Consider the following 13,086-nt stretch of genomic DNA (forward strand, 5'->3'; position numbering starts at 1 on the left):
TCATGAATATCTCTTACCTCAATCTTCCACTAAGAGACATGGAAAAAAGTCTCTTCCTTGGACAGAAACATATTCTAGTACTCTTCCCCTTTTGGAAGCATGCTGACTATATTGTTCCAAAGAAATCTTTATGGAACTAAAAATCCTCAAATAGGATCTTGGTGTGGTGGAAAGAACCCTGGATTTAGAGAAAGAATAACAACAAATTACTTAGCAGAAGGAAAAATCAGGAATCATTAAAACAACAAGTTCACCCATAGTCCTGGGTCAGTCTCTCTCACCAATGCACATAGTTCCTGTGTGAGGAGTGGTAATATGCTTAGAGAAATCTGGCAGTGAGACACATTAAGTAGGGAAGCCCAAATTATCTTTTCACTCCTAAATCCCCCTATGTCCTCATTTCTATCAAAAGCATCACTATCTTTCCACTCACCAATATTTAAGTCAGAATCCTAGGAGCCATCCTCAATCCTTCATCCTCACCCCATATAGTCCATCAATTGCTAAGTCTTACCAGTTCTTCCTTCATAACATCTCTTGCCTCTGACCTATTTTCTCCACTCATACCATAATCACCTTTATTTAGGTTCTTCTCATCTCTAATCTGGACAATCTCACTAGCCTCCTAAATGGTCTTTCTGTATTCAGATTCTCCCATCTCTGATCTACCCATCTCATACCTGCCAAACTGATATCCCTAAAAGCCAGACTAGCCATGTAACTACCTTATTGAAAGGGAGGAAGAGAAGAAGCATTTGTAAGTGTCTACTATGTCCTAAGCACTTGATCTTCAGAACAACTCTATAAAATAGATGCTTATATGATCCCCATTTACAAGTTGAAGAAAATGAAGCAGACAGAGCTTAAGTGACTTGCCTTGGGTCCCACAGCTGGAAAGTCTTTGACTGGATCTGAACTCAACTTTTCCTGACTCCAAGTCCACCACTTTTTCTGCTGTACCACCTCGTTGCCTCATCAGTGGTTTCTTATCCCTAAGATAAAACACTAATTCCTATCTGAGTCCAACCCATCTTTCCAAACTTATTACCAATTATTCTTACTTATGCCTTCTGTTGTCTAACCAAACAGATATGATTGCTCTTCCCTGTATCTGACATTCACTCTCCTGTATCTGCACTTTTGAATAGTCTGTACCCCGTGTCTGAAATGATGTCCTTTGAAACTCCTAGCTCTCATTTAAACTCAGCTCAAATGCTGCCTCCTACACAAGAGGTCTTCTACATTCCTTTCAAACATTAGTGTTGCCTCTACTTTGTATTTAGCTTGTCTATATTTCTGACTTCATGCTATTTTACCAAGTAGAATGTAAATTCCTTGAAGGCAGAGATGATTTCATTTTTGCCTTGGTGTCCCTAGCACAGTACCTGGCTTATAGTAAAAACTTATTAAGTGCTTTTGATCTGAACATGATATCTAAGGTCCCCTTCACCTCAAATTTCTGTGATTTCTATGGCATACATAATATACATGTCTACCCACCTGTGTGGTTTGGGGGTAATAATAAATTCCTAACTTCATGGGTTTATTAATGTATAGGCAGACCTATATTCAGTCTGATAACTTGGAGAATAGTATTGTTGTGGTTCTACTTGATCATTATGTATATGGGAGCTTTTCTGAGAATTATTACTTTTCAAATTTCACAGAAAAACCATACCAGTTATACTGTTATCATTAATACTGAATCAGATTTTTGAAACCTGGGAAGGATTTAAGGTTGTTGGCAGGTTTTTGTTTGTTTAATAAAAAGCACATTTCTACGTAACTGCAAAAGTTTTAAGAAAAACATGTTTCATTTTAATATTGATTGTGGAACCTGAGAGGTAGAACAGGATTGAACAGCTGGGGCTAATGCTTTGAAATTCCACTTTTGACACTACCTGTGTCTATGTGGAGGTTACAAAATTTCTCTGAACCTCAGTTTCCTGATCTGTAAAAGTAAGTTATAGAACTATGATCTCTTAGCCACCATCTATTTTCCATCCTCTCAAGCAAAAGTTCACAATAGAATGTGAAGACATTTAGGATGTCAAGGATTCCCCAACATTTCATGGTACAATAACAAATGTCACTTGAGGCCAGCCCTTATTCCAAGCCCTGTACTCCTTATCTTCCTTTCATTTCTCTGGTATTCTCTGGCTGTCTTCTTCTATCTGCTTTGTGATCTTGTTTGTTTTCAGCGGAGATTGTCCATCAATTCTGTAAACATTTGTAGTCTTGTAGAAGGTAGGGCAGCTAGGTGGTGCAGTGTATAAAATGTCAGGTTTGGGACCACAGATATCCATATTAAGACATTTACTGGCTGTGTGATGCTGGGCAAGTCACTTAATCGTCTGATCCAGTTTGCTCAGCTGTATAATGAGCTGGAAAAGGAAATATCAAACCACTTTAGTATTTTTGCCAAGAAAACCCCAAATGGGGCTATGAAGAGTTAGACATAACTGAAATGACTGAATAAGAGCATAGAAGGTATTTAATAAGTATATGTTTTGAACTGAGTTGCATTGAATTAAAATGAAGATAGACATGCATTTTGTGAGTTGGAAATTTATGTTGTCCACCAGTCTTGGAGGAACCAGATGATTAGGCTTCAAGTTCTGCCTCTTACTAAGCATATGACTCTGAACACAGTAGTTGCCCACTCTGGACTTCAAGGTTCCCCATCTGTAAAAATTCTCTTTAAGGACCCTTCCAGTTGTATGATTCTCCAATTTGTCTTTTCCTTTTAGTTTTATGGGTGTATATCTCAACAGCAGAATATGCTGCAGGACTTTGTGAGGACAGCTACTTACCACAGAGCCATTCTTCAGAACCACACGGACTTTAAAGACAAGGTAAGTCTTCCAGCTGGTCGTTAATTGCCTTTGAATTTACCACAGTAAGATTGGAAGACAAGCCTTTATCTCCAGGAACTGTATGTAGAGTGACTCTGACAACAGTCCAAGACCAAATTTGGAGGACTAAGCATTTATGTATTATATTTCTCCAATAGAACATAAATTCTATGAGGGTAGGGACTCTTCTTCATTTTGTCTTCCTGTCTCTGCTGTTGAGAATATTGCCAGTAATTTCTTAATAAAAACGGTGGACTAGATGAGATGCAGTTGGGCTCATAGCTCTGTTGTGATAGAGATTGAGTAGCCCTGCAGAGAACACCCTACATTTAGATGCCTTACTGCATTTATTTCCCTCATGGAACTGGTATGAATGTTACCTTAAATGACTGCCATATTCTTGGCATTCATGTTCCATGATTCCCCCTTATTAGTCAGTGAATAGAACAGAGTACAGAACACCTTTGATGAGTGACAAGATGACATAGCAGGAAGAATACAGGGCCAGGAGCTAAGAGGCTTGAGTTCTTAATCCCAGCTTCTTCCCTTGGAATACTGTGTGACCTTGGGTAAACTTTTTGGACCTCATTTTCTTCAGTAGCAAAACACAGTGGGTATTGGAAGAAGTCACCACGGTATAAAGGAATGGATTTCAAGTCAAACAACTTGGGTTCAAATTCTGGCTCTGACACTTTGTGACCAGAGACTAGTCACTTGATCTTTTTGCCTCATTTTCTATGTAAAATGAGTGGGTTGGACTCATTGGCCTCCAAGGTCCCTCCAGCTCTGGATCTAGAATCCTCTAATTCTCTGAAAAGAGTTCAAATATCTCTTTTCTGCTCAGTGATACTTGTGAAAACTATGACTTCCTACAAAATGTTTATCCTCTAATGGGACAAAAGAGATGTGCAGAGGCTGCAAGGTTTGGGGTTTTTTTGCTTGAATTTTTATTGGAAATCAGACTAAAATTATCCTGAGATGTTTTTTAGGAAGATTTTCCCCCACTCCTTCCAACAAGAGGCTTCCCAAAGGAATTATTTTAATTAAGAAGAAGAAAATGTCTGTGTAGAAATCCTTCATGAGAATCTCTTTCCACCAACACCCCAAACCCCTCAAGACCCAAGGGCTGGTGAAGAAACTAGTTTTTATTCCTTAAATATGAGCAGGATTTTGGACTGTTTTCTTAGATATTCACAGTTCATCCAAAGTTATTTTTAACCTTAAAAAGCTTAATTTCTCATTCTGCCTTATCCCAGCAATTTTAATGAAAAAAATTGGCTTTGCCAGAACATTGCTGGCTGAGAATTGTGTCTGGCCTGCATCCAAAGGACTGACCCTATTGGTCATTCACCAGCCTTTCCTCCTCAGAGCTTGCCTTAATTGCAGTCTGCCTATTTTTAGCTTCTTGTAAAGTGTGCACTAGGGAAAGTCCATCAACCTGAAGGTGCTGGGCTGTAGAGTTTTAATTCAGAAATGTTTTGACATGTTTGTCAAGGCACTGGTTTCTGGAAGCAAGAACTTGCAACAGTGGGCACCAGCTGAAAGCACATTTTAAAAATCAGCATTTTAGCAGAGGAGAGAATCCCTAGTGCAGCAGCTATTTAGTGCTTCCTGATGTGATATTGGCTTAGCAGAAGAGGATTTAGGGATTTAACTGTTACACACACACACACACACACACACACACACACACACACACACACACCAAAACAACATAACATACACCTGTTCAAATTATCAAGCAATATTCAGAGATTTGGAGAGTCCTGCAGTCATGATACATGATTTGTCTTTGGCAGAGAATGATGATGTTTTAGCTATAAGGCCAGGGCATCTCTTTTTAATCCTGCCATAAAATTCCCCATAAACTTCCAGGCACTGCTGATAACAGTTTAAGTAGGGCTGTTAGAACTAGTCATCTGCTCACTGATAAAGCCTGCCCCAGATTGTTAACTGTTTGGATTAAGTGCCATGGCACACATCTATTTAAAATTGGTTATAAATTCTACAAGAGAATACTGGCTTGCTTTCTTTTTCTTCCAACCTACTTGGCCTGACTTTTACTGTTAATACCATGCCAGTGATGGCCATGTTGTAGGGCTATTCTGGGAGTATAAAGTGCCCTTATCTATTGTGCTTTAGAATTTGAAGTCATACTGATATAAAGGGGAAAATTCTGAATTTAGAGCTAGGGGACCCTGGGTTCAAAACCTAGCTTTTTTATTTACTACCTGTGTTACCTTGAATAAGTCTCTTCCTTTCTCATTTTCTATGTAAAATGAGTGAATTGTATAAAAGTCAGTTTCCTCAGCTCTGAATCAAGGGAGTTGGACTAGACTAAAGGTTCTTAGCCCTTATTTGGCACTCTGGTGAAATCAATGAATGAACCCTTCTCCAGAATAATTCTTTTTAAGAAAAATCATAATTGAAGGACATACTAAATTTCAGTTAGAGGTTAGTAAACATAAAGATGTTACTTTTTTCTCATCCAGGTTCATGGATCCCCTGAAATTTTTCAGGTCACTTCCTCTTACTTGTTAACTATCTTAACTATATTTTTTCAAATATAATGTGTTTAATAAACAGCATTCAAAAAAATTAATGTAGGATTTCACAAAATCTTACTCTACTGCCCCACTGTGCTAAGGAGGTGACTCTGGGCCCCTAGAGTCTACATCAGCAAAATATATACTCTAACAGGTTCTACCACATTGAAAAGACTTTAAGAATAATTTTAGCTACAAATGGAATCTGTTTTTCTGAAGGCCAGCTTAGCTAAGTATAAAAAACCCATTAACAGTGGTTTGCCCACCTGGTGATGAATTCTTTGGCCATTGCTAATAGCAAAAAATACAAAAATGACCACCTAATCTTTTACAGTCGCTTCATCCTTTGCTTTTTCACTGATGGAACAGATGCAGTTTACAGGCTGTCTTTAAATTTTTACTTAGTGATTATTATTCTAAATGTGAGATATTTCAGAAACAGGTGACTCAGTGGATTGAGAGCTAGCTAGGGATGGGAGGTCCTGGGTTTCAAACCTAGCCTCAGAGACATCCCAGCTGGGTTGCCCTGGGCAAGTTACTTAATCCTCATTGTCTAGCCTTTACCTCTCTTCTATCTTGGAACCAATATACAGTATTGATTCTAAGACAGAAAGTAATATTAAAAGAATAATATTACTTAAGTAAATGTGAGATATTTTGTCCAGTGAGCAAACCAAAACCATCAGTAGGGAAACTAAATCTCACCAATCAACATTCTCACTATAAATAAAACCCAGAGAGAAGGAAGTCTTAACTAAATGAAAAACAGGCTCACTGGTTCTCTTTGGGGAGACAAGTAAAGGATTTGGTAGAGGTGATTTTATGATATGTCCAAGGCAACCAGAAACCTTTTCATAGGATAGTGAGCCAGAACATACTACATTGTTCATAAGTATAATAATAATAATACATATTTACAAAAAGAATATCATGAGCAAAATTACAGCCTATGTCCCAACATCTGTTGCAAAAGAAAAGGTAAAAAAGTTCTACAAAGAATTTTATGAGACCCTCTAAATTAAATCAACATATACTTTGCCAGTCAGTAATTTCAGTGCAAAGTTAGCAATAGATGACAACACCAAAAATTGTTGGAAAATAAGGATCAGAAAAAAAGTAATGAAAGAAGCAAAAAATATTTGATGATTACACAGAAGTTTCATGTTTGTCCAACAAGATTTTTACAGAGTAAAACCTAAGACGGAATCAGGCATAGTAAGAACCAAATAAGATCACTCAAAAATGAAATCACTAATATTTTAAGTCAAGAAATTACTTATTGTTAATTGATGTGGGAAACAGTCCTAAATCAGTTATCTATATTTAGTCAGTCTATAACTTGTTTGATTGATTGATTGATTGATACAAAGTTATAAGGAAAGAAAAAATAAAGATAAGGCATACCATTTTTATTTTTTAACTTCAAGCTCACCTATTTAGAAAAAGTTATCAATCATTAAAATGTGATGTCAACAGAGAAACACATAAACATCAATTATTATAACAATTCTAGAAAGATGTTTGATGTTCATCAGTTGCCATATCAAAGAAACCAAAAGAGTTTTTTTTTTTTAAATCTCCTTAGTTAACAAACATTTGAGTTGTTTTCCCAACAGATACATATGGCAGCAAAGGGCAAAATCAGAGTAGAATATAAAATCAAGTCTAAAATCTTATGGATTAGAAAGTCAGAAGATTATGAACAGTATCAACTTATAAAGCAGAGAAAATAAACTAATTTAAAGAAATCATGGTCAGAGATCCATCAAAGCAGAATCATTCCATTAATATTACCGACAAAATGGACAGGCAGAGAAAAAAAAACAGAGAAACATGGAAAAGTTCTGCAAGGATTTTTTTAAATATTAAAATTTCTTTTCTCTTTGGGAGAAAAGTATAGCCACAACATAGATGCTCACATCATAGTCCCAGATGGTTATATAAAAAGGAATGAAAGCAGCATAAAAAAAAAAAACAAAAAACAAAGACAGAAGAAGCATCATTATTAGACCAACTGTACATAAAGGAGAATTTGTTCAGGAAAAAAACACCATATGAAGGTGTTAGGAATTGATTCTCAAAAAAATTGAAGGAAGGAAAGATACCAAAGGCATGGTAAAAGTCTCAGATTTTATTAATCTATTTTTAAATCCTTCCATCTTAGAAAATCAATACTAAGTATTGGTTCCAAAGTAGAAGAGCAGTAAGGGTTAGGCAATGGGGATTAAATGACTGGCCTGGGGTCATACAGCCAGGAAGTGTCTGAGGACAGTTCTGATTTTACTGATCTATTTTTAAAAGTTACCAATAACTAACTAGATGCTTGCTTTCCCATCTGTGCAAAGTTTTATGAGAATAATTACATCCATCAAGGCCAGTCTTGATGTATTAGTAACAGATCAACTTTCATGAGAGATATTCTACAAGATATCACATCTTTACCATCACACATTGACTGAAGAATATAAAAAAGTAAGATCCCACTTTACTTTTTGTTTATTAGGTATAAAAATCCCTTTGATTCCATAGGGCATAACTGCCTCTTAAACACTCTCTGTCAACATGGTATCTCCCAAAAAATACATTAAAATTATGGAGAATTCCTATATGACAACCGAGATAAATACTCCTCTGATTATAAAAACTAATCAAGACACAAAACAGGGATATGTATGCTTCCCAAAAGTAGTTGTTCCTGTCATGAAAGAGAGACTCCTCTCCTCCATGTGCTTCCATTTGCAAATAATATCATTGTCCCAAGCCCCAAATGGCAGGGCCCCTTGAATAAGAGCTATAACTACCCTAACATTTCACACAAGGAAAAAACAAAACAAAATGAAATGAAGAATGCTTGTTGTTACCATCATGCACCGTTGGTGAAGCTGTAAATTGGTCCAAATATTCTAGAAAACAATTGGGCATTTTACTAAAATAGTCACTAACTTGTACATAGTCCTAGACCCAAAAATTCACTACTAGCATACATCCAAAGAAGGTCAAAAACAGAAGAAAATATTCTATATACATGCATGCATATTTGTATCTGCTTCAGCACTAATTATAGTATCAGCAAACCAGCCAACTGTAGGGAGAATTTAGATAAGAGTCGCACAGGAGGGGCAGGCAGAAATGGGCATCCAAATCTATGATATCACCAATGCATTTGAGTAACTGAGTAAAGAACTGGGCAAATTGTGGGGTATGAATGTAATGGAATATTATTGCACAAGAAGAAATAACAGATATGAAGAACTCAGAGAAATGTGGAAAGACTTGTATGAAGTACATAAAACCTAGGAAATGGCTTGTGCAGATTTTAAGAAAGACATTAAGAACTCTGCTCAGTGCAATTACCAATCATGGTTTCATGGGCCTGATAATAAAACATACCTTTTCCCCTTTGGTAGATAGGTGAAAGACCAGAAGTTTAGAATGAAGCATAGAAGTTCAGACATGACTAATGTATGGATGTGTTTTATTAGACTTTGTTTGGGGTGAGATGAAGTAGGGTAGGGAGCATAGGGAAAAATAATTAGTAGGAAATGACAGGAAAAATGCATCAATAAAGCATTTTAAAAGGAGAATTAGAGTGAAAGATAAATCCCCAGCCTTTCTCATCCCTAATGGTATCACAAAACAGGGCAGTCTTTGGAGTAAACATGTTAGGAGATGATTACAGTTTAAAATAGAATGCATATTCATATTTTTGGAATAAACTATTTCATAATTTTACTTTAAAAGTTTTTCATCTAGTAAGGGATGGGAAGGGCATAACATATACAACAAAGTATAAAGGATAATAATAGATTTATATAATGTTCTAGGGTTTGTGAAGCACAAACCTTCATCTCATTTGACCCCCCACAATGATCATGTGACTTAAGTGCTATTATAATCCTCAGTTTATAGATAAGGAAATAGAGACTCAGAGAGGCTAAACAGATTGCTAGGAACACACAGCTATTAAATTTCTGATACCAGATAAATTTGAATCCCAATCTTCCTGATTACAGATTCAGCACTATCTAGCACATCAACAGTTTCTCTTCAACAAGGTAGAATTTACTAGGGGCAAAAAAAGATCCAGACAAAGGACTCTAAGAAAATGTTTAACTGATGCTGAACTCTATAAATAAGAATATTGGCAACGGCTTTAAGCATTCTGTTTGCTACATTGATAGTAGGTTTTGAAATTTAGGGGTCCTCAGTTCTTCATTTTCACTCCACAGAGTATCATTTTCCAAGTCTTGTCAATTCATCCTCGATAGCATCTCTTGCCTCTGTCCTATTCTCTCCACTCATACCATAACTGTCACAGAACTGTGATCGTCACAATGCTTGTTCATAATTTCTGATTTATAGATCTAAGTTGCTTAATAAGAATATAATTGTCATTTGAGATTTTTGTAATAGCAAGTGACATATTTCTCTGAATACAAACGCTAGAGTCTAGGCTTTTTATTAGAAATCAAGGATTCTCCTCTTCCTACCACCAAAATTCATATGTAAAATCCCAAGGGAATTTGCCCCTTTGAGGCAAAGATTCTTTTGTTTTCCAAGGAACAATCTTCAAGACCTTTTCTCTTGGCAGTAGAAAAAGTTATTTACAACATAAAGAAAATATTGTGGATAATTTGACTATTTCCTTTCCACTTACAAATGCAATTTATTGCAATTTCACTATTGTCTCGTACCCCCAAACCATGGGGAATAACCATCCCTCTTTCCAAAATTGTGATATTGCTTAGCTCTACTCAAGTAAAGTAGTTTTTCATAGTACTCTAATTCTCAGAGATAACAGATTTCAGTATTCTAAAGGAAATAAGAGAGATGATCCTTCTGTGCCCACCCTTGCCAGTCACTCTCCTAGAATCCTTGTGAACTAGAAAATTGAAACATTACTGAAGTGCAGCAGGGGAGGATCTTTAGATTATTTTGCCTCTTCCTTCTTCTTCACTTCCTATAACCAGTTGTCAACCAGATCCTGTCAATTCTTACCTCCACGGTATCTGACCCTGGAATGTACCCCATCCTCACTATTTATCTTGTTACTACCCAAGCTACCACCCACTTGGACTCTTAAAATAGCTTTCGAACAAAGCTTGCTTCCTTTCAGATCCTGTTCTAAACTGTCCTTCCTGGTGCTGTCTGAATAATCATTTTTATCCAAATCTGATTAGGTCTCTCCTTTTATGAAAAAAAAAAGGATTTTTAATAGTATTCTGTGTGTATAATTTGGGTTCTTTAGCCTGACAGTCAAGGCTGTCCACTATCTAGCACCACCATCCCATTTTAGCCTTATTCCAAAGCAAAAGCCTAACTCTTTTTATCCTTTATGGAAAAGAGAAGTCCTAAAAAAACCCAGCCAAACCTGATCTCTCTCTTCTTTAAAATTCTCAAACATCACTTATTCTTATTGTCACGGGGACATGATTTCAAATGTAAGTCTTAGACCTAGACTTAGATGTCATTAGGAGTTCAAGATAGAGAGCACAATAATTATAGCCCTACATTTCTATGGCAATTTTAGGTTTACAAGTATTTTCCCTTTTTTGTAAATAAGTTTTTGTTATCATTTTAATATTATCTTCATTTCCCCCAGTGTCTCTCCTGAGCCTTCCACCAAAGAATCATCCCACATAAAAATAGTATTTTTAAGATAGAAAAGGAAAGAGAGGGGGGGGGGGAATCAGCATAACTGATTGAAAATTGGAAGAAAACTGAGAATATGTGCAATCTATAATATAGCATATACAAGTACTTTCAAACCCACTTGCCTCACAACAATATGAAGTAGATAATAATAAGCATATAGCAATTTAATGGGTAAGAAGCACTTTACATATGTTATATGGTATATAAATATCATTATTTCCATTTTAAAGACAGGGAAACTAAGGATCTTAGAGATGAAATGACATGCCCAAGGTCACATAATCACATATGTGCCTTTCCAGCCAATACTGGGTAGGTATTCAAAGACAGTTGAGAGAGTACAGGGAAAAATCTATCTGGAAAGGGAATTAGAAAGTGTAAATCTGGCCCTTTTTATCCTGTTGGTTTAATCTGAACTGGAATTTTATGACCCAGAATTCCTGACTGCAGCACTCTTCTCATTCTGCTATCAATAATCTCAGAGAGTTTTCCATTCTTGGGTCTGCCCAGATATTCTTTATAATCAGAAGAAGCCATTAGAACTATGTGGTGAAGTAATTTCTCACAGGGAGATGAACTAAAAGAATAATACCAACACTAACTCCCATTTCAGTAGTTCTTTCCTAACCTGCCTGTGAGATGGGTAGTGTAAGTATTATTATCCCCATTTTACAGAATAGAAAACAAGCACCAAAGTTAGAAAATTGACTGGATGGGTGTTTAATCTTCAACTTTGGTTTTCCTTTCCCTGTTCCCTCCCCACCCCTACCATCGATCATTAGTTGTTGGCTCCAAGCAGAATGAAGAACCAGGAACTCATAAGCATCAACCTCTCAGTTTTTGACTGATGGCTCCTCTTTGATTGAAAATATGTTTCAATGGGTAACAGATGTTGAGTTCTATCTGAGGAACTCTTGCTGCAGAACTTCCCTGCAGTAATTAAAGTGGGAGGAAAGTAATTATATGAAAGAGCCTGGGAGATTTAAGTCCCAGCTGTGAAGGCCTAAAAGAGAAAGTAATCTTTAAATCCCTGAGAATGTTAGAGAATTCTTCTTAGAAAAATAAACTGGAAAAAGTAAGGAACCTGACAGATGTTGAAGACCCAGAAACTCCACCTGTCTTATGTTTATTCAGTTGCTAAGAGTTTTTCAGTCAGTCAAGAATTCAGGAGTCGTGTCAAATAGATTGGCAGGCCAGGGAAAAGATAAGGAGAGAGTAGCCAGCCATCACTGGAAATCTGTAATGAGTGAAAATTATAGCTAAATTGAGAGCCTTGGTGTTGTGCTGGGTATAGTCGCCCCAAATATGTCTAGGCATGTCAGAAGATAGCTGGGGGACGATGTCAGAAAAAGGACAGTAGTTAGGAAATAGGGTAACGGGAGGGTTAGTCATATGTGAGCGACATGACAGGCAAGAATAACATTTAAATATAGGGCCAACAGTAGAGGGAGTTCAGGGGGAGACACATATTCTAAAGCACTGAAAACCATTTGAATGGCAATTGAAAGAGTGAGAGTTGGGAAGGCAGTCCAAGACATTTGAGAAGGTTCTGGGAGGGGAAAAACCTATCTGGAAAGGGAATTAGAAATACATGGTAAGTCTAGCCCTTTTCATTCTGTTGCTTTTAAGTATACAGGCTATATTATCCCTTTTTTCCAAGGAACTGAGTCACACTCAATTTCATTGTCGGAGGATACTAATAATAGTAGTAATAGCAACATTGGGTAAGTATCATCCCTTCTTTGTGGTTATGACCTCTTTTGGCAGCATCTGATGAAGCCTATAGATCCCTTCTCAACATAATGTGTTTAAATGCATAAAATAAAGTACCAGGAATTACAAAGGAAACCAAACATGTGGATGAACAGTTATCAAGCTATTTTAAAAACAAGTTCATGGACCTCAGAGCAACTGTCCCACAGTCATACAGCTAATAAGTACCAGAGTCAGTAAGTGTTCAAACCCAGTTTCTTTTATTCCAAATCCAAGTCTCTTTCCATTTATGTTATCCTCCTTCCTCTCCCCACTTC

The 13,086-nt window shown here is 36.7% G+C and overlaps 1 protein-coding gene across 4 annotated transcripts in view; it reads left to right on the top strand.

The window, feature by feature from the left end:
- LOC100017350 (histone-arginine methyltransferase CARM1-like) overlaps positions 1 to 13,086 on the top strand; it is a 324,100-nt gene that overhangs the window by 192,273 nt on the left and 118,741 nt on the right. For all 4 annotated transcript variants that reach the window (XM_007499522.3, XM_007499521.3, XM_016424237.2 and 1 more), the window contains exon 4: positions 2,751 to 2,855. In XM_007499522.3, coding sequence (XP_007499584.1) covers positions 2,751 to 2,855 — 105 coding nt within the window. The remainder of the gene's footprint in view (positions 1 to 2,750; positions 2,856 to 13,086) is intronic.

Source organism: Monodelphis domestica, chromosome 7 (genome assembly GCF_027887165.1).
Source record: "Monodelphis domestica isolate mMonDom1 chromosome 7, mMonDom1.pri, whole genome shotgun sequence".
NCBI lineage: Eukaryota > Metazoa > Chordata > Mammalia > Didelphimorphia > Didelphidae > Monodelphis > Monodelphis domestica.